At 45.7% G+C, this 22,133-nt stretch overlaps 1 protein-coding gene across 1 annotated transcript in view; it reads left to right on the forward strand.

The window, feature by feature from the left end:
- The window catches only part of rgs6 (regulator of G protein signaling 6), a 180,608-nt gene that overhangs the window by 69,272 nt on the left and 89,203 nt on the right, over nucleotides 1–22,133 (forward strand). Inside the window, exons 2-3 of the mRNA XM_041214476.1 lie at nucleotides 17,368–17,418; nucleotides 18,776–18,882. Coding sequence (XP_041070410.1) covers nucleotides 17,368–17,418; nucleotides 18,776–18,882 — 158 coding nt within the window. The remainder of the gene's footprint in view (nucleotides 1–17,367; nucleotides 17,419–18,775; nucleotides 18,883–22,133) is intronic.

Consider the following 22,133-nt stretch of genomic DNA (forward strand, 5'->3'; position numbering starts at 1 on the left):
CCCCTGTCCCAGCATGAGCTTTGTTGTACTGTCACTCTGCTGCAGTCTGAGGCCACCGCATAGACATCATCAGCCTCATCCTCTCTGGGTAGCCCTTGTCCCCGAGGAGCCAATCCTGCAGCCGCTCTCGATCCTGGAAAATGTCAAGGATCTGAGACCTGCTAAGAATGTAGGAGTCATGGACGCTCCCTGGGAATTGTGAGCAGACCTGTAGGATGTGTTTGTGGTGGTCACACACCAGCTGAACATTCAGCAAGTAGAAGCTTTTGCGGTTGACATAGTTGACAGTTTGTTGCCACGGAGATCTAAGCGCCTTGTGAGTGCATTCGATGGCACCCTGCACCTGTGGGAAATCAGAGATCTGCGCAGATCCCAGTGCTCTTGTTTCCTGGCTTTCCTGATCCCAGGTGAAATGCACAAAATTCTGTGCCTTCCGATGTCGTCCATGGCCTCCTGGATACACTTGTACATGGAGTCTTGCGAGATCCCGCACAGGTCACCTGTGGAGCCCTGGGAGACGCCACCTGCGTAAAAATTGATGGTCAATTTCACGGTCACTGGCAGTGGGTGCCCTCCATGTCCCCATTACACAAAATCCTACAGCAAGTGGCATATGTGACCGACTGCACAGTCTTCGGTGAAATTGGTTCTCGGTCATCTACAGGAATGACAGGCACCACCTAAAGACCCTGAGCCTAGTGAGGCACCTATGAGCAACAGCTCACAGTGGATTTTCAGCTGTGTGCACAGCAGGTCCAGCTGCCCCTTCTTGAGGGAGGTGCTCCTCCCTTTGCCGAGCCAGGTGCCTCCACTGCTCTTCTTCTTCTTCTCTGCTCCCTGTAAGCCATGAGCCATATGGTTAAATCACCAGGCTCCATGATCCTGATGTTCCCCTCCTGCAGGATCAAGGAGAGAGATGTGTGGATTAGCATGGGTGTACTAAGAACCTCTCTTCGTTAAGTCTGAAAGCCCTTCACAAATGCAGGAAGGTGCTGGTCGCCATTAGGATGGCCAGTGGGTAATGCACTCATTGGATGTCCGAAACCCACATCCGTCCCACTCCACCTGACCGATTGGTAGCAGCTTTAGCCACTGGACTGCATGCTATGCTCTCAGCTCAGGCATAGGCATTCCCCTAACCCACACTGCCCGGCTGCGCTGTTAGCTTGAGCCATTACGAATACTGGCCCAGATCTTAATAAAGACCTTGCAAGGGGCTGTGAGCACCTCCACCAGTGACTGCGCATGGCCGCCTTTCGCAAAGGGATTCTACAACTTGACCAGTTGATCAATTGTTCTGCTGTCCCCTAAAACTCACATTAATTTGCAGTCTCCGCCCAGGGGGTGAAAAGTTCTGGAACATTTGGTGGCACTTTCATGCTTTTGCGTTGCTTGAGTGGGCAGCAAAGCTTCAGAGGCCCGAATCCAAACATATCAATAGAGCTTCAGCTGAATGGTCTCAGCTGCAGAAGAATGCTCACTGTCGATGAGCTTCTCCAAGTGCTTGACGGCTTCCCCCAGAACCCTCCCCAGCTTGTGCTTGAGTATTTCCTTTACCCTGTGCTGCCTTCTCCATTCTTGAATTGGAGGAGGTAAATTCTGATTTGTGTTGGAACCTGATCAGTGAATATTAACAAATTGCAAACCTTTGGAGGCTGTGCTTCAGCACCGCTCAGATTTTTGAGTGTCCCTGCAATACACTGAGAAATTAAAACTGCCAACCAAAGGGCAGTTGCACGTTTGCTTAATCCTCACTCTTCAGGAGTCTGGCCACGTACTAGGCCTGAGGAGGCAGATAACGAGCCTGAATATCAAAAAGTCAAATGGGGATAAAATTGATCATAATCCAAATGATGATACATGGTACAAATGAGAAGAGAAGTTCCATAGTATAGCTAATGAATACCAACGTGGAACAAACTGCAAATCACAAGACCAATAATTCATGATACCACATGAAAGTAGAATAAAATTGTGAAGAAGCTACGTGCTTGAACCTGGTCCACGACTAGAAAGCTCCTTCCCCCCGAATTACCTGCGCTTAGAACAAAGAACAAAGAAAAGTACAGCTCAGGAACAGGCCCTTTGGCCCTCCAAGCCTGCGCCGATCACATTGCCCATCAACTAAAACATTTTGCACTTCCGGGGTCCATATCCCTCTATTCCCATCCTATTCATGTATTTGTCAAGCTGCCTCTTAAACACCACTATCGTACCTGCTTCCACCACCTCCTCTGGCAGCGAATTCCAGACACTCACTACCCTCTGCGTAAAAAACTTTCCCTGCACATCTCCTGTATAGTTTTCTCCTCTCACCTTAAATCTATGTCCCCTAGTAATTGACTATTCCACCCTGGGAAAAAGCCTCTGACTATCTACTCTGTCCATGCCACTCTTAATTTTGTAAACTTCTGTCAAGTTGCCCCTCAATCTCTGTCAAACAGTGAGAACAATCCGAGTTTCTCCAACCTCTCCTCATAGCTAACAACCTCCAGACCAGGCAGCATCCTGGTAAACCTCCTCTGCACCCTCTCCAACACCTCCATATCCTTCTGGTAATGTGGTGACCAGAATTGCACGCAATATTCTAAGTGTGACCTAACCAAAGTTCTGTACAGCTGCAGCATGACTTCCCAGTTTTTACACTCAATACCCCTGCCAATGAAGGCAAGCATGCCATATGCCTTCCTGACTACCTTATCCACCTGCGTTGCCACTTTCAGTGACCTGTGGACCTGTACACCCAGATCCCTCTGCCCGTCAATGCACTTATGGGCTCTACCATTTACTGTATAATTCCTGCCTATAGTAGACCTTCCAAAATGCATTACCTCGCATTTGTCGGGATTAAACTCCATCTGCCATTTCTCCGCCCAAGTCTCCAACCGATCCATATCCCGTTGTATCCTTTGACAATCCCCTTCACTATCTGCAACTCCTCCAACCTTAGTGTCGTCTGCAAACTTACTAATTAGCCCAGTTACATTTTCCTCCAAATTATTTATGTATACCACAAACAGCAAAGGTCCCAGCACTGATCCCTGCAGAACTTCACTAGTCACAACTCTCCATTCACTAAAGCACCCTTCCACTGCTACCCTCTCTTCTATGACCAAGCCAATTCTGTATCCATCTTGCCAGCTCACCTCTCATCCCGTGCAACTTTACCTTCTGTACCAGTCTGCCATGAGGGACCTTGTCAAAGGCCTTACTGAAATCCATGTATATAACATCCACTGCCCTTCCATTGTCAATCATCTTTGTCACTTCCTTGAAAAACTCGATCAAGTTAGTGAGACATGACCTCCCCTTCACAAAACCATGCTGCCTCTCACTAATACGTCCATTTGCTTCCAAATGGTAGTAAATCCTGTCACGAAGAATCTTCTCCAATAATTTCCCTACCACTGACGTAAGGCTCACCGGCCTGTAATTTCCTGGATTATCCCTACTACCCTTCTTCAACAATGGAACAACATTGGCCATTCTCCAGTCCTCTGGGACCTCACCCGTAGCCAGTGAGGATGTAAAGATTTCTGTCAAGGCCCCAGCAAACTCTTCCCTTGCCTCCCTAAGTACTCTGGGGTAGATCCCATCTGGCCCTGGGGACTTATCCACCTTAATATTCTTCAAGATGCCTCATACGCCCTCTTTTTTGATCTCAACATGATCCAGGCTGTCCACACACTCTTCCCTAGACAAATCGACCACTAAGTCCTTCTCATTGGTGAATACTGATGAGAAGTATTCATTTAGTATCTCTCCCGTTTCTTCTGGCTCCACACACAGATTCCCACCTCTGTCCCAGAATGGGCCCACCCTTTCCCTGGCTGCCCTCTTGCTTTTTACATATGTATAAAAGGCCTTGGGATTTTCCTTAATCCTGGTTGCCAGTGACTTTTCATGACCCCTTGTAGCCCTCCTAACTCCTTGCTTAAGTTTCTTCCTCCTTTATATTCTCCATGGGCTTCATCTGTTCCCAGCCTTCTAGCCCTTACGAATGCTTCCCTTTTCTTTTTGACTAATCTCACAATATCCTTCATTATCCAAGGTTCCTGAAACTTGCTATGCTTATCCTTCATCTTAGCAGGAACGTGCTGGACCTGAATCCTTATCAACTGACGTTTGAAAGCCCCCCACATGTCAGTTGTTGATTTGCCCTCAAACATCCTCCTCCAGTCTAGATTCCTCAGTTCCTGCCTAATATTGTTATAATTAACCTTCCCCCAATTAAGCACCTTAACCCAAGGACTCCTGTTATCCTTATCCACCAGTTCCTTGAAACTTACTGAATTATGGTTACTTTTCCCAAAATGCTCCCCTACTGAAACATCGACCACCTGGCTGGGTTCATTCCCTAATACCAGATCCAGTATTGCCCCTTCCCTAGTTGGACTATCTACATATTGTTTCAGGAAGCCCTCCTGGATGCACCTTACAAATTCTGCATCATCCATACTACTAGCACTAAGTGATTCTCAGTCAATATAGGGAAAGTTAAAATCACCCACCACAACAACCCTATTGCTTTTACATCTTTCCAAAATCTGCCTACATAACTGTTCCTCAATCTCCCACTGCCTATAGTAAACCCCCAACATTGTGACTGCACCCTTCCTATTCCGGAGCTCTACCCATACTGCCTCGCTGCATGAGCCCACTGAGGTGTCCTCCTGTCATACAGCTGTGATATTCCCCTTAACCCAGTGCAACTCCCCCACCGCTTCTACATCCCTCTCTATTCTGCCTGAAACATCTAAATCCTGGAATGTTTATCTGCCAATTCTGTCCATCCTTCAACCAGGTCTCTGTAATAGCAATAACACCATAGTCCCAAGTACTAATCCAAGACCTAAGCTCATCTGCCTTGCCTGTTATACTTCTCGCATTGAAACAAATGCATTTCAGACCCCCATTCCCATTGTGTTCAGTAATTTCTCCCTGCCTGCCCTTCCCCTTAGTCCTACTGGCCATATTCACTGGTTCCCAGTCCTTTATTTCACCTGCTGACCTATTGCTCTGGTTCCCATCCCCCTGCCATACTAGTTTAAAACCTCCCGAGTAACACTAGCAAACCTCGCAGCCAGGATATTGGTGCCCCTCCAGTTTAGATGCAACCCGTCCTTCTTGTACAGGTCCCACCTGCCCCGGAAGAGATCCCACTGATCCAGATATCGGAAACCCTCCCTCCTACACCATCTGTTCAGCCATGTGTTCAGCTGCACTGTCTTCTTATTTCTAGCCTCACTGGCACGTGTAATCCTGAGATTACAACCCTAGAGGTCCTGTTTTTTAACTTTCTGCCTAACTCCCTGAGCTCCCGCTGCAGGACTTCATCACTCTTCCTGCCTATGTCGTTAGTACCAATGTGTACCACGACCTCTGGCTGTTCTCCCTCCCCCTTCAGAATGTCCCGTACCCGATCAGAGACATCCTGGACCCTGGCACCAGGGAGGCAACATACCATCCTGGTGTCTCTTTCACAACCACAGAAGCGCCTATCTGAGCCCCTGACTATACAGTCCCCTATGACAATTGCTCTTCTGTGCTTTGACACCCCTGCTGAACAACAGAGACAGCCGTGGTGCCACTGCTCTGGCTACTGCTGTTGATTTCCCCTGATAGGCCATCCCCCCCAACAGTATCCAAAATGGTATACCTGTTAGAGAGAGGGACAGCCACAGGGGATTTCTGCACTGACTGCCTGCCCCTTCTAGTGGTCACCCATCTATCTGTCTGTACCTTGGGTGTGACCATGTCTCCAAAACCCCTGTCAATGATGCTCTCCGCCACCTGAATGCTCGCTCCTTAGTGCATCCAACTGCTGCTCCAACCGATCCATGAGGTCTGTGAGGAGCTGCAATTGAATATACTTCCTGCAGATGTAGTTGTCCGGGACACTTGAAGCATCACAGATTTCCCACATCCCACAGGTGAAGCACTTCACCCCAGCAACTGCCATTTCTAGAACTATTTAATAAATTAATTTAAATCTATTAACTGCTTATTGACTCCTTATTAACTATATGTTCCCTAAGGCTAGATTTCTACTATAAATGCTAAATTCTAAGAACAGTAATCCCTGATTCTGGTCTAGATATCCTCTATTTATTAATTAAGTGATTAATTTATTTGGTTTAATTAGCTTAACAATGTTTTAGTTTCAAATTCAGTGTAGATTCTCTACCAGCCACTCAGGTCACAGATTTACCGTGACGCTACTTTTAATTTTTTTTTTAAGACCTGAGGTCCGCGAATCCCCGAGGTAAGGTTTTTATACTCACTGCTCTGGAACTCTGCCCTCCGACTCTGCTCCCTGGAACTCTCCTCGCGCTCTTTTACCCCGTGTCTCTGCCGCTCTCCTCACGCTCTTTTACCCCGTGTCTCCACTGCCCTCCCAGTGCTTTTTTACCCTGTGTCTCCCCTCTCCTTGCACTCTTTTATCCTGTGTCTCCGCTCTCCTCGCGCTCTTTTACCCCGTGCCTCCACCGCTCTCTTAGCGCTCTTTTACCCTGTGTCCCCGCCGCTCTCCTTGCGCTCTTTTAATCTAAGGAAGTACTAAAGGGACTGCAGCAATCTAAAGGAGTACTAAAAGGATGTAGCCATATAAAGGAGTACTAAAGGGACCGCAGCAATCTAAAGGAGTACTAAAGGGACTGCAGCAATTTGAAAGAGTATTAAAGGGGCTGTAGCAATCTAAGGAATTACTAAAGGGACTGCAGCAATGTAAAGGAGTACTAAAGGGATATCGAAAGGAGTACTATATATAATAATTTCCTTACATGTCTTAATGGGCTCCATCCTGCGCTCAACTGCACCTTTGAAATGGAGCAGTCAAATAAACTCCCCTTCCTTGACATCCTAGTTAAGAAATCTGCCAGGGGGTTCTCTACCATGGCCTACCGCAAGTCTACCTTCACTGGTCAATATATGCAGTCTTACAGTTCCACATGCTATAAGATTGGTCTTATTGGCAACCAAGTAAATAGGGCCCAAGCCATTTTCTCACCACGCAAGCTGAAATAGGGCCCATCAAAGGCATCCTGCGGGATAATGGCTACCCTGATCAGATCATTTCAGGCTATATATCACGCAAACTCGTAAGCAGGACTAAGGCTGTCACTTTCAGCACTGAAAAAGAGCCCAGTCATTCTCAGATTTCCCTAGAAGGGTAAAGTGTCTCAAAAATTTGAGCAACAGGTGAAGCTAGCTGTTTCACACTGCTGCTATGCAGCAGCAACACGAGTGGTATTCACCACTAACAAGATGCTACCGTCAAGCCAAAAAGACATTCTGCCTATCACACAAATGAATAATGTGGGATATGAATTTCAGTGCCAGTGTGATGCTAGCTTTGTAGGCCGTTTGTCCCAAAGACTGGCGATCATATCAAACAGCATGTCCCAGCCGTTATTCACAACAGGCAAGGTAAAAACTGTACCCAACCAGCCTGTGCTTGCAAAACTCAGTGTCTAACATTAGATGTGATTCTGTGATTGGACAACATTTTTATTTTTTTTTATTCATTCACGGGATGTGGGCTTCGCTGACTGGGCCAGCATTTATCGCCCATCCCTAGTTGCCCTGGAGGTGGTGAGCTGCCTTCCTGAACCTCTGCAGTCCATGTGGTATAGGTACACCCACTGTGCTATTAGGGAGGGAGTTCCAGGATTTTGACCCAGTGACAGTGAAGGAACGGCGATATATTTCCAAGTCAGGATGGGTGAGTGACTTGGAGGGGAACCTCCAGGTGGTGGTGTTTCCATGTGTCTGCTGCCCTTGTCCTTCTAGGTGGTGCCAAGGATATACTTTCTTTGGAAGGGATGCAACAAAGGTTCATTAGATTGATTCCTGGGATGAGAGGACTGTCCTTTAAGGAGACATTGAGCAGCATGGGTCTATATTCTCTTGAAAAATTAGTTCAGAAGAATGAGAGGTGAACTTACTGAAGTGTATAAAACTTAGAAAGGGCTTGACAGAGTAGGCCAGATGCAGAGAGGTTATTTTTCCCCCTGGCTGGAGAGTCTAGAACTAGGAGTCATAGTCTCAAGATAAGGGATCAGTTACTTAGGATCGAGATGAAGAGAAATTGCTTCAATCAGAGGGTTGTGGATCTTCAACCCCAGAGAGTAGTGGATGCTCAGTTGTTGAGTATATTCAAGACTAAGATCGATAGATGTTGGGATATTAAGGGAATCAAGGGATGATGGGGATAGTGCGGGAAAGTGAAGTTGAGGTAAAAGAACATTTGCTAAATAATCCTCAGCGTGCTAAGAATTACACTGACAACCAATTTAAGATGTCCAGTCAGGCTTGCAGTGTGGTGCATTTGCGTGTACAGGAAGCTATATATATTAATACACAGGGCCCTCTTCTTTGCAAACAGAAGGAACATGTACACACATTGTGCCTGTTTCAACTAAACAAAATAAGTGACAGCAATTCACTGACTCATTCCCCAGGGCAATGCCTTAACCAATCAGGGTAAGCTGCTTGGTTTAAATTTCAAATAATGCTTGGCAGTTAACTGTGAGTCACCATCACTGGTGCATTCTCCGTGGGAACACTTCTATCTACTTGCCAACCAACCAGCTCTCTCTTCTCATGCAGTATAAATTGTTGTTTTCCCATGTATTGGAATTCTTGCAAAGTGTCCTGATGAGTTTGCCCCTGTGTGGGGGAAGGAAAGAAAGCCTGTGCTTTTGTGAGTGGACCTATGTTAAGGAAAGACTGGCTCCAGGTTCCTCCTTTACTCTGTGAATGACCAGTGCATTATAACAACACTCAGCACAGCTCAGCCTAGAAGCTGAGTGGAGTTAGGATCAGGCATTTGATCGTCCTTCAGCCAAGAGATTTAATTCTCAGTGCCATCCATCTTTTATTCTAATTATAAATTCAAAAACCATAAGTGCGGATTATATTGTTGGTGCTAAGAGAGAAAGCAGCTAAGCCGTAGGTACCAAACCCAATGTACATATCCAAATTAAGCTGATCATAAAATAGGTACTCCCTAATGAGGTACACTCTCTCAAAACCGGCTGTCTGAAAACCGAACATTTTTTGAATGTGCCATGCATTTTTTTTTCTATTACTCAATTAAAATTAACTTACCTGGACAATTCGGCTAGGCAATGCATGGTGCCGGACTTGTTATCTGCTTCTCCACTTGCAAGCCAGACTATCCCCACCCTCCAATTGACCCTTCACCTGACTCCACCTGGATTGGCTCAAACCGCCTACTGCCCAAAGCGCCCGACCCAAAATCTAGCAAAATCCAAAATCCGGCACAGTGTCAGTCCCGAGGCTGCCAGTTTTGAGAGAGTGTACCTGTAATGGAAGATGTGAAAGTCACATCATGGTGAAAATTCAAGGGAACATGTGGCAATTTTAGTTCACTTATATTCACGCTAATTTTGCCTAGTTTACAAACGTTGATAATTTTGTCTGTGCATTTCTTTTCGTGACTGAAGTAAATAATTGTTCTTTGCTTTGACAGCCACAATATCATTACGCGATTTCAAGTGATTACATATAATAAAAGGACCTTAGAGCATTGGATCTACTGTGATCCGTCTTTTTAATTACGGCCACAAAATGGTTTTATTCTCTCTCAGCCGTTGCATGTCGATAGAGAGTGCCGAGATGAAATGTCAGTAAGAGCGTTGAAAAAATATTAAATATTGCTGAGCTCAGCTTGAAGCGGGTTTTAGTTTGCTAGCCTCCGAATTCGATGAATCGATTCATCACTTATTCTTACTAGTATGCGAAATAGATAAGAATTAGAAAAGATTTTATTTGTTCACAACTTGAGCTGTTGTAAATGCAATGATTCCCCAAATATTAGGCAGAGGAGGTGGAAGCTCAAATCAGCCAAATAGACAAGCATTATGGCACGACAATGGCTTTCATGGGAAAAGCTATTATAAGGCGGTGATCTTTTCCACAGAGATTCTGCTACGTTTTGAAGCTGTTTGGGTCATTTGCAGGAAGAAACAGAATGTCTGTAATATTCATTGATTGTAGTGAAGCACCTCATGATCTATGTGGAAAAGCTGAATATGATCGCACTTTTTGTGATGGCCATTTCGAAATGTTTTGTAATGTTCTTTCAGATATTTTATGAATAAAGCATATATTTCGGGGAAAAAAAACAGATTCAGGTTTGGTGGGTGCTTTTATTTCACTACTATTTAATGTTGAGTACTTTGCATTGGTTTATTGTAAATGCAGTTTGTCAACTTCTTTTCACAGGGGAGACCAAAAGGTCTTTGATGGTAGTCCTTGAAGTTGGATTCTGAGAGCTCAGTGCCCGGCTTGCTGTCGATCAGATTTAACAGCATAAAGGCTCAGCAGTGGGCTGGGCTGTGAGTCCCGACATTCTGATTTCAAAGGCAACCAATAATAAAGCACTGTTAGTGACTTCATGGCATGAACTCACTCGTGAAAAGAACCTTGTTTGAAGGCGTTTTTCACTGTGTGGGCAGTGGGAGTAGCTGCAGATATTGCCTGTATGAGAGGATTTTGCGCAGCTAGCAGCAAGTGATGAGTCAGCGGCCAAATCAAGCAGCTCTTGAAAAATTGCAAATGTGAATCTGAAAATGGTTTCTGAATATCTGCTGCACCCCACGGTTGAATTGCTCTCTCAAACTTATTGCCAGGCATTTATTGTGCCTTATATTTGTGGGATATTTTTTCTCATTTAAATAAAGTTCATTTTTGATTCTTTTTGGAGTTGAGCATCGATGATGATTGCAGTTTTGAAGGTGCTGGCATCACACAGCTCTTAATACAAGGGTGGCACCAGATTTATTCAATAACAAACTATCAGGAAACATACAACATATGTATAATATACTATGTATTTTCTTTTTATTCTTTCATGGGGTCTGGGCATTGTTGGCTAGGCCAGCATTTATTGCCCATCCCTAATTTACCATGAGAAGGTGGTGGTGAGCTGCCTCCTTGAACCGCTGCAGTCCACGTGGTATAGGGAAGGGAGTTCCAGGATTTTAACCCAGCAGCAGTGAAGGAACAATGATATAGTTCCAAGTCAGAATGGGTGTGACTTGGACGGGAACTTGAAGATGATGGTGTTCCCATCTGTCTGCTGCCCTTGTCCTTCTAGATGGTAGAGATCATAAGTTGGAAGGTGCTGTTGAAGGAACCTTAGAGAGCTGCTGCAGTGCCTCTGGGTAGCTGGTACACACTGCTGCCACAGTGCATCGGTTTTAAAGGGAGTTAATGTTTAATGTGGTGGACAGGGTGCCAATCAAGTGGGCTGCATTGCCCTGGATAGTGTCGAGCTTACTGAGTGTTGTTGGAGCTGCACTCATCCAGGCATGTGGAGAGCATTTCATCACATTCCTGAATTCTGCTTTGTAGATGGTGGACAGGCTTTGGGCAGTCAGGAGATGAGTTATTCACTGCAGAATTCCCAGCTTCTGACCTGCTCTTGTAGCCACAGCATTTATATGGCTAATACAGTTCACTTTCTGGTCAATGGTAACCCCCAAGATGTTGGTATTGGGGCATTTAGCAATGGTAATACCATTGAACAATGGTTAGATTCTTTCTTGTTGGAGAAGGTCATTGCCTGGCACTTATCTGGCACAAATGTTACCTGTCACTTATCAGCCCAAGCTTGCTGCACAAGGACATGGACTGTTTCAGTATCTGTGGGGTCACAAATACTGCTGAACATTGTGCAATCATGAGCAAACACCCCACTTCTGACCTTATGATGGAGAGAAGGTCATTAATGAAGCAGTTGAAGAAGGTTGGGCCTAGGACACCACCCTGAGGAACTCCTGCAGCAATGTCCCAGGGCTGAGATGATTGACCTCCACCAACGACAACAATTTCCCTTTGTGCTTGGTATGACTCCAACCAGCAGAGAGTTTTTCCCCGATTCCCATTGGGGAACCTGCCACCTTCTTGTCTCCATCCAAATTAAGTCTGTGGCAAGAATACCCCTGGAATGTCTTTCCCCCCTCCACTGCACCCCCCCCCCCACCACCACTAACTGAGGCTTTTAGTGGGCAATCAATGCATACTAATGGACCTCATCCCCCCCGACACTGGCATTAACCAAACATGGATGAAGAACTCGCCATGCAGGATGCACAACAAGCAAATCCGGTCCCCTGTTCAAAGGTATTAAGTGCCTGATCGGAGGACCTGGCATAGGAAAGTTTGCCTGCTGAGAGCCACTTCTGCCCTGTGACCCCCTCTCCCACAAGTGCTTTCCACCATCACTCACCTGTGTGGGTCCCTCCTGGATCTGAGGCGTTGGGTGAATGTCATACCTGCAGCAGCCACCATTCCCCCAGTGGCGCTGCTGAGTACAGAAGAGCTGCCAGCCTCTGATTGGTGGGCCTTCCTGGAAGAAGGTGACACGGGGGCTCTCATAAGTTCTCCAGTCGGTGGGCGAAACCCCGTCGCCCGGATTCAATTCCATCTATACTTTATCATGGATCAAGGCCTGCATGGCACTTTCCAGGCTGCGCCAAGCGGACACACACCTACACAGCTCAGCGGGAGCATTGCTTTTTAATTGGCTTTTTAATCTTCACAAGGGCCAGGCCTATCTTTCACTCAATAATTCTGAGAAAAATGTTATACCCAGAGCCTTTATTATCATTTAATGAAGATTGTTGGGCCTGTTGTGCGTTTTCGGCACTTCCTGTCGCACTTCAAATTTCCAGCTAAATTTTCTTTTTCTTGTTTCTTAATATCCTCTTTACTCCATTATTGAAAATCTTCATTTCTCCTGGAGCTGTAACCTAACTGGTGAGGGGGGAAAAAAAATCTCCCCTGCTCCGATTGGCCATCAGCTCTCAACAGGCGAGACTCTGGCCTCCAGGGTCCTTGATTGGCCCACTGCTGGCCTGCCAGGTGCCTGAGAGGCACAACATTTGACGGGCCTTCCCGAAAAGAGGTGGTGCGGGACTCTCGCCAACTCTCCAGCCATCGGCCCAAGACCCCTGCACAAGGTCCCTCCCAACATTTCTTCTATTTGAGTGGAGTTTCCCTGTCAGAAGTTTTATTGTTTTGCCATGAAATGAGTTCCAAAACTACACTTATGTATTAGAGCCTGGAATATTTACCTTTCGGAATTTTTCTTCAGCGAGCCCTAAAGAGCAGAGGAATTTTTTTTTCCCCCTCTTGCTAGTTTAGCTTCAGGAGAAATGAAGATTTTCAATAATAGAGATAAGAAGATGTCAAGAACCAAGAAAAAGAAAAGCACTGAATAAGATGGAAATCGGAAGCGAAAAACCAGGTCCAACTATAAAGAGATTTACACGAAGATAATAAAGGTTCTGGGAAAAAGTTTTCCTCAGAACTAGAGACTGAAAGGTAGGCCTGCCTCTTGTGAAAATTAAAAAAGTGAAAAAAAAGGAGAGCAACAATGCTCCCACTAAGATATTTGGGTGTGTGCGTCCGCTGGGCAACCTGGAAGGTGCTGTGTAAACCTTGATCCATGATAAACTATGGGCAGAATTTAATCCAGGTGATGGGGGTTTTGCCCACTGGCTGAAGAGTCAACAAGACCCCCACCTCAACTCCTTTGGGAAGACCCACCATGTGCCAATCAGGCATTTATCAGGCCATCAGCAGGCTTTCCCAGGATTTAGGACCCTGGGGCCGGAAATCCCGCCGCCCCCCAGAGAGCTGCCAGCCTATCAGAGGCCAACAGCTCTCCATTTCAGGCAGCGCCACCTGGAGCAGTGGCAGCTGGTGATAATGCACACACCAGAGGCCTAGGATTGCTGAGGGATCCAGGCCACAGGTGAGTGAGGGCATGATGAGGGTCACAGGGAGAGGGGGTCACTAGCTAGGTGGGGAAGAGGGTCAGAACAAAGGGCAGGGGTTGGCTCTCAGGGGGCCCTCCCGTTACAAATGCTGGGTCCCTCGATTAGGCTTTGAATGAGTGACCCCACCCCCCCTCCCCGGAAGCCCGCAAACAATCACACCAGGGTTTGCCTTAGTGGCGACTCTCCTGCCCACAGCTGATTGAATACCAGCGGTGGTGGGATGAGGCCTGTAAGTGGACATTAATTGCCTACTTAAAGGCCCCAATTAGTATCCGTGCGGGCAGGCTGCCCACGAGCCTCCCTGCCCTAGAATTAATCGGACAGAGGCAATAAGACGCCAGGGTCCCCACCCTGCACCCTCTGGCCCATTAAATGTCCCCAACTCCAAAATCATCACTGGGGAACATTAAATTCTAGCCACTGGTTCCCGACATTGTAATCCTATGTGCCCCTTTGACTTTCTCTCTTTCTGCCATTTCCCACACGATTATAATTAAAATTCTAAGTGCCAGCGGCATGCATGCAAAATATGTTCAGGTTAACGGCGGGGGATGTTTTTCACTGGTGAAACCCACTGTCAGCCGACAATGCTGCAGCTATGAACAGCCTATTAAAGAGTCTCCTGGTCAAAGAGGGAGGCTCTACATCATGGCCACGACTTCCCTGCCCAACCCCATTATCATTAACATGAGACAAAGAATAAATTTAACTTGTAAATATTTCACATTACGTTGGCTTCACTTTATTCATGTGTGCATTATCGTTATTTGTTGAGCCTAGTTTAGTCAGAAAATGTACTAGCACGCCTCATGGTTAGCACACAGTTATGGTTACAAGGGAGTTAGGGATACTTCCTCTATTGTGGAAGAAACAATGTTGTGTTTTTTTGTTCACTGTTCATTGAATGTTCATGTAGGTGTCCAGTGTTGTACTCACCGCTCTGTGGGACACGGCTGAGCTTGCAGGCTCAGCTGATCCCTCCCTTCTCTGCATTGTAAAATGCAGACATTGTCCCAGATCACTCTCTGTGGTGATAACTGAAATGTTGTAGGTAAACTCAAAGCCCTGCAAGGACTTTGCCAGCCAACACCCCGAGATGGATCCACATGTGGACAGCACTGACCCTTCCCTTTAGACCCTCCCCAATTCACTCCTTTAAGCACTCGACTCCACCCTCTGTCCTGCCCTTGATCTCTCTTCCACTCCTCCATGCTCCGACCCTGCTCCACAAACACCCTCCACAACCCCCCTCACCACTCATTCATCCTTGCCGGCCCCAAGCTTCCATGCAAAAATCTATTTTCCTGCTCCCATCCCTGGTGCCGTAGAGTTAAACAAGGAAAACCACTAACTTTACACACAACTGCACAAAGCCAACTGGTGCACGCCACCTTTACACAAACGTAAACCGGATGTCACAAGTTTCTTGTGCGCTGCTGACTTTATCTTGAAGGTAGAACGTATTTTTATAAAAGTTTTACACTAAAGAGTTTTCATGGCATGCAAATGTATTAGAAGCATGAACCCACCACAGGCCAACATGAGGCTCCATATGCTGTAAACACACCACTGACTTTATCTCTGCATCTTAACCCACATCGAGAAATCAAAATTTCCCATCCCACCGAACTAGGTCACCTCTCATGCCCCATTTGCCATCCTTGTGGACTCCATAAAATCACCCCCTGATCCCCAGACCATGTGGGAAACAGTCACTTGTAATTTTCTCTGGAATCGCCAATGAATGTCCTGAGGGTGTGCACGCCGTCAACTTAAGATGGCGGTGGCTCTCAAAGCTCAAGGGCCAATCAGAGGCCATCTAACTTGAAAGGAGCAGCAGGCTGCAATGGTGGGATAGCAAGAAAGATGGCACTTCAGAATGGAGACACCCTGTCTCCAACCTTTTTAAGTTCTAATTTAAAAATGGGTTGTCAACAGAGTGGCTCACCACCACCTTCTCAAGGGGGATTAGGAAGAGACAATAAATGCCCTGCCAGTACTGCCCACATCCCACGAATGAATTGTTGAATGATGTTGTACATGCCTGCATACCACTGTAATGTAAAGGTGCTTGGCAGGGCAAGGGTTAATGTGAGACTGGACAATCGCACTGTCCATGGTATGATGTATAGAGTCACATGGTAATAGACTTGAGAAGGTGGTGGTGAGCCACTCTGTTGACAATTGAGTGACTTGCTAGGCCATTTCAAAGAGCAGTTAAGAGTTAACTACATTGCTATGTTTCAGATTTTCACCACTTGCAGTTTATACTTGTTATTCCTTGCACCTCTTTCCAGCCTTTGCTGGTCTCTCAATCCTTTCACCAGCAACTACCATTGTGATATTACAGCCAATTATATTTTTAGGAGGTGGACAGGAACTAAAAATATTGTTGCCAACTGGTCTGCCAGTTTCCTGATTCCATCCTGTCCCAGTGCCATTTTTGTGGAGGTGGCAGGGCTGCCCACCAGTAGCTGACACAGCTTGTTAAGAACCATTCAAGGCCAATGAAAGAAGACTGCCTGGATTCCTGCAAGGAGTAGGAAACCAATTAGGTACCTGGAGGCAGCCTCCCAGCAGCAGACTGATGGACCAGTGCTCCAGGTGGGCCTAGAGGCCCTCCCTGTCTACCAAGGGGAAGAAGTGGGAGTTTTGTCACGTGCCCCCCACCACCCCCACTCACCAAACTGCTAGAACCTGTAATATTGCCTTGTGGAGATGAACAAAGGCAGTCTGCCATCTTCTATCAACCAAACAGCAGCAGAACCAGAGCTCTGTCCAGGTTTAAATTGCCTGGCCCTCATCTACACTGTTTTTACTGGAACATCTGAACTTATGTACCAGCGCCTACTGCAAGACTAGTTCATCTCTACCTGCTTCTCCCATCGTGGACGTCAATGCTACTAGAAAAGTGAATTACCTTCCCCCCCATAAGCTCCTAACACAGTGCGGCCACAAAATCCCAGCCTAAAGGCAGAATTTTACGGGCCCATTTTGGCGGGGACGGGGCCGTAAAATGCGGCGAGACATTCTAAATCTCATTGGCTTCGGCGGGAACGTAAAATCCTCCGGCCGTAAAATTTCGCCCTCAGAGTCTATTTAGAAACATATTTTCTAGGTGGCACAGTAAACACACTGGCAACACACTTGCTGCAAATAGCCATTGTCCTGATTTATATTTTTTCCTACAAAAATGTAAAAGGATCCTGTGAGGCCTCTAATTTTCCCTACCCTGTCGTTTCCTTCACAGTTCAACATGAAGCCAGGGAAGTTGACTTAAAACAAGTTTCTAAAACAACAGTGCCGGGTTTGTTTGAGATTACCATTGTCCTGCAGTGATCATGGATTTAATTGTGCAGCCGTGTTTGGTTTTGATTTAAATTATGTTGGTGTTATTTCTAACCCGGAACTTGGTCTCAGGCGCAGACTCACTGTAAGAATAGTTTTCATCAAAGCTCCCAGATGACTCACATTGATAGACTTATTAATAACTATTGACTTGCCTTAGGTTCTCAGCCCCCAATCATTTGTTTTCAATGCCTTTCCATTTCAGGTGCTGACATTGTGCAGTGGCTGATGAAAACCCTGACCATTGAAGATCAAGGTAAAGAAAGAGTGGTGATTATGAGTTTAATTATGAGAAGGCAGATTTCTGTATTTACAATCTGCTTTTCACAGGTCACCTTGCAAATGCTTTTACTAAGCATTCCAAATCTGTGACAATAGAGCTGACTTGACTCTTTGGCGGATGTTAGACGCTTGAAGGGGAAGCAAGATTGGAAGAATTATAAATCTGAGCGGGACCTGGTGAATAGGACCAGCTAAGTGCCACATGGCCAGAAAGATTTCTATAGCGTCTCAGTTAACAATGAATGGATCCTCAAATATATTCAAAGCAAAAAAAGAGTGAAATGATTGGTCCACTAAAAAATGACAGTGGGAAGCTTAAATCCCAAGACGCATCAATCAGAGTTAATCAAATAATTGCTTAACATCTTAATAATTTATTGATGGTGAGAGAGTAGGAACTGTGGAGGAGGAGCCGATTTAAGTGTTCAGGTACACAAATCACTGAAAGTGAGTGCACCAGTACCGAGAGCAATGAAACAGGCAAATGGAATGTTGACCTCTATCTCGGGAAGTTAAAAATCACAGGACTTTGATAGGCTAGATATAGAGATTTGAATTGCCAGGAGTCCAATACTAGAGAATGCAAATATAAGATACTCATCAACGAATGCACTGAGGAATTCAGGAGAAACTTCTTTACTCAGAGAGTGGTTAGAATATTGAACTTGCTTCAACGTAAACCCTACTCTGACTCACCCTTAAATCTCCACTATGTTGAATCAAGATACATGGCACAGTTTTCTATTCTAAGTCATTCTGGGCTAGGACCTCATAATCTCTTACCTCCCTTAGTCTTTAGTTCCTGCTAAGCAAACCTGTGTCACTTAATAGTCACCTCTCCCTTCATCTCTTTTGCTCCTTTCAACCTGAATGGCATCCAGGATCACTGCCTTGGCTTGTTAATCAAAGAATGACAGTTTGGATTGAAGTCCCATCATGGTCAGTCGTTGGAAGGAAAGGAAATAAATTGGAGAATTACAGCAAAATTTGCTCTTGTGTTCACCAAGAATTGTTCTGATTGGAAGCTTGCATATCCACGTAGAATATCAATCTAAGATAAAAGCAAAATACTGCAGATGCTGGAAATCTGAAACAAAATAGAATATCAATCTGGTGTATTTTACCAAGTTGGACTAGTGAAAGGTGTTGTGCCACATAGCAGACTTCGCTGAATGGAGGAGTGGAACATTGGGTTACAATGATGAACCTTCAAACCAAACAAATGGGTATGAGAGATGGGGCGGCTGATTGGGGTCCCCTTGGGGAAAACTTTAAATGGTATTGGTAATAGAAACAGCACTCAAATTATAATGTTTTTAACCTGTTCACAGGTGAAGCAATACACTTAGGGAGCCTCATCGCTGCGCAAGGATACCTGTTTCCTATCTCAGATCATGTGCTGACATTGAAGGATGATGGAACATTTTACAGGTTTCAGGTGAGTCATCAAATCTCCTTTGCCAGAACCAGAGAACCCTCTACCTAAGGCACTTTAAACTTTAAAAGTTCGTCAGTCAGTGATAAACACCATTCCACTGTTCCTCCAGAGTAACTTTGGTGAATCTGCCAGGAAAATAGGGCAGGATCCAGATACATGGGGAATTCCATTCGACCCACCAGAACAAGACCAGCGTCAAGAGTTTCCGCATCTCTGTCCTCTTAGCTGGTAGGGGCAGGATCAGGGACTGATCTACCTTGTGACATCAAGGCTAGTGCCATGTCTGGGACCTCTGAATGGGATTGATTTTTCTTAATTAGAAACATGTTTGTATATAAACTGGGATTCTGGCCAGGACAACTCCTGGGTGTTCTCAGGGGAGAGTTTGTTACCAGTGTCCCCTCTAAGCTGTGCAGCCATGCAGCAACCCAGAAGTTCACAGGCAGGCCAAGCACAAGTCCACCCCTTTCAGTTAGTTGGGCGTGCAACCAGGCAAAAAAAAAAAAGTGCACAGTCTGCGCACTACAAAAATAAATTAAAGGGACGGTTGCTTGTTATCCTGTTCCCATTTGGCAGCACACTTCAGGTTGACTTGCTGGCCTTCACAATGTGTGGAGGGGAAGCTCTAGTTGCTTCTCTTCTGGTGCAGGCACCAATCACCGCCGTGGAAATGATGGAATATCCCTCTGATATCATGGACTTTGGCAGGATTGTTTGGCAGAGCCCCTACCTCACACCGATGCGTCATAGCAATGACACTGGAAATGCTCTCGGAAAGTGGTCTCCCCTGGAGTTTTTCAGGGCCTCTGTGCTTTAAACTGCTAAAAATATAAGCAGGTCATGCAATGAGCCCTTTCCAAAGCCTGCAAGCTGTGGTAGAAATAAAGCATTTATCAGCTTCCCAGACAGTTCGGCTTCTGACTATCACTAAACACTCACTAAAAGCCTTAAACAGAGGCAGCAAAGAGGAAAATCCCTATACATGTGTTCTTAACAGAAACTTTATTTTTCATAGATGCTGCACATTAATCTAAAACCTTGTAGTCAATTGTTCTTCAGTTCTTTGCTTTTAAGTAATCTACATATGAGGAACATTGTGGAGGGCAGACACAAACTTTAATCACAATTGATGCAAGATGCAAGGTTACATGAAATATTTGAACTGTTGCTGGTCAGCAGTCTCAATCTTTCTTTCCATCTACAGCTGGGAGATGGCTTGAGCCATCAGGTATCTTCATCAACACTGGGGACCATTGTAGCATAAGGATCTGGCACATATAGATTTAGTGTGGGACTGAGTACAGTACCACCCATACAATGATGTAAGAGAGCACATGACCCACACCCAGGCTCAGTGTGGTGTTGGACAGAGCTGCATGCAGACCCAAGCATGGAGACAACTCCTAGCTTGTACCCTTTGTATATTTGTAAATAATTCTAAGAGACGATAAAGTCTTACAGTTAGCCTACGTATGATTACGAAGACTTCTTCAGACCTACCGAACTGTAACGAACACCCTACAACAACCACAACGCACATTCAGCTCAGCCTCATGTTAAATAAAGGCAATTAAAGATCATAAGAGAAAGTGGCTTTTTTGGGTACATAGATCATTCAAAGTCATGAAGGTCCAAATGCAATCTTCATCTTGAGCTGGACTAGCTGATCTCATACAGATGAGCAGTAAAGGATGCTACCTTGATGTGGTTCCAGATTTTCTTCACTTCAGTAACTGAGGCAAAGGACCAAGTCCTTCAGTCCTGGACATGTCCAAGGTTGAGAAAAGTGAAAGGGAAAAACAAGGTTGGGCACGAAAAACTTGCAGATAGTAGAGGATAGATTAAAGGAAGGTGAGGAGTCCCACAGTTTTGAGACTGGAAATGATAGAGTTAGAGCATAAGACTGTACATTGGGTCCTGATTTCAACTCTTTATAATCAGAGAGGTGTTGCTTCATGCATTATGTCTGACTTGCTGCCCGAGTACTCACAGATCTTTCATTTTGTATTTATTGTCACTCAATGTGATTTTCTCCAGGATGGCCAATTAATGGTGCGCTCGCCATCCAATTAAGGACGGCGGGTGGCCTTTCAAAGCTGGAGTGCCAATCAGAGGCTGTCCGGCCTGAAAGGGGTAGCTTGATGTCCGGCTGGCAAGTAAGGCTTCAAAAGTGAGGCTCCTTCTCTCCAACGTTTTAAAGCTTCAATTTTAAAAATGGGTTTTGCAGCCAGATCACCATTGTCGGGGGTGAGGGGGGTGGGGGAAACCCCTCTACAAGGCAGCTTGTAGCGGCTGCTGCACAGGCTGCCTTGTAGAGGCTGAACCCCCCCCACTACACGAAGGGGTTCTCGGCCTGCCTGGAACAGTGACTGCAGGCCAACCTGAAGGCCAACCTGAGCTGCCATGTGCGGCCTAACCCTAACCCCCACCCCTCCCCCAACACCACCTCCAAATAAATGGCCCTGGGGCCACAGGTCTCGGCACGCACTCCACCAGTGCTATTTTTAGCATCTGCCCATCTCCAAACCAAGCCCCTGGTGAGGGTTAAAAATCAAGCCCCTACCTCTGGCAAGTTACTGCTGAGGTCAATTTTAGCACCACCTTCCCCCGTTACCAGGTTCATGCTGATCCATCAGCACAAACTAGAGGGCAAATCTCACAACAAGGACTTAGAAAGTGGATACCTGAGAGTGAGATATGCACCCATAACAATTTAATTGACATGAACCGCAAAGTAGTCACTCAACAATAACACAATAACTTGTGTTTATGTAGTTCCTTTAAGGTAGTACAATGTTCCAAGGTGCTTCACAGCAGCGAATATTATTTAAAATTTGATACTAAGCAACATGATGGGGGGAGACAGGTGGTAAGATTGTAGGGGACAAGGAAGCTGACAGATCTTGGGAGGAAAGTGATGATCGGAGTTGGCTATCTCGGGGGGGTCAGGAAGACAAAAGGAATATGTTCAAGTCTTGCTCCTTTTTTGAATTACCTAGGAGCATGGGGAGCCTATTGTTCCCTGTTGCTTTCTCCATGGCAGCACTTCAGCCAATCAGAATTGACTTACCAACCAATCAGCACCCTTTTCTCCTGTAGTGTAAATTGTTGTGATCATTTGAAATTTGGCATTCTTGCATTTGTCGGGATGAGTGCAACACGAAAGCCTTCAGCAGCATGCCTCTCGTTTCAGCGATATTCAATATTGGAGAGGTTGGTGATCGAAAGGCATGATCTGGGAGGAAATTGTG

Source organism: Carcharodon carcharias, chromosome 20 (genome assembly GCF_017639515.1).
Source record: "Carcharodon carcharias isolate sCarCar2 chromosome 20, sCarCar2.pri, whole genome shotgun sequence".
Taxonomy (NCBI): Eukaryota; Metazoa; Chordata; class Chondrichthyes; order Lamniformes; family Lamnidae; genus Carcharodon; species Carcharodon carcharias.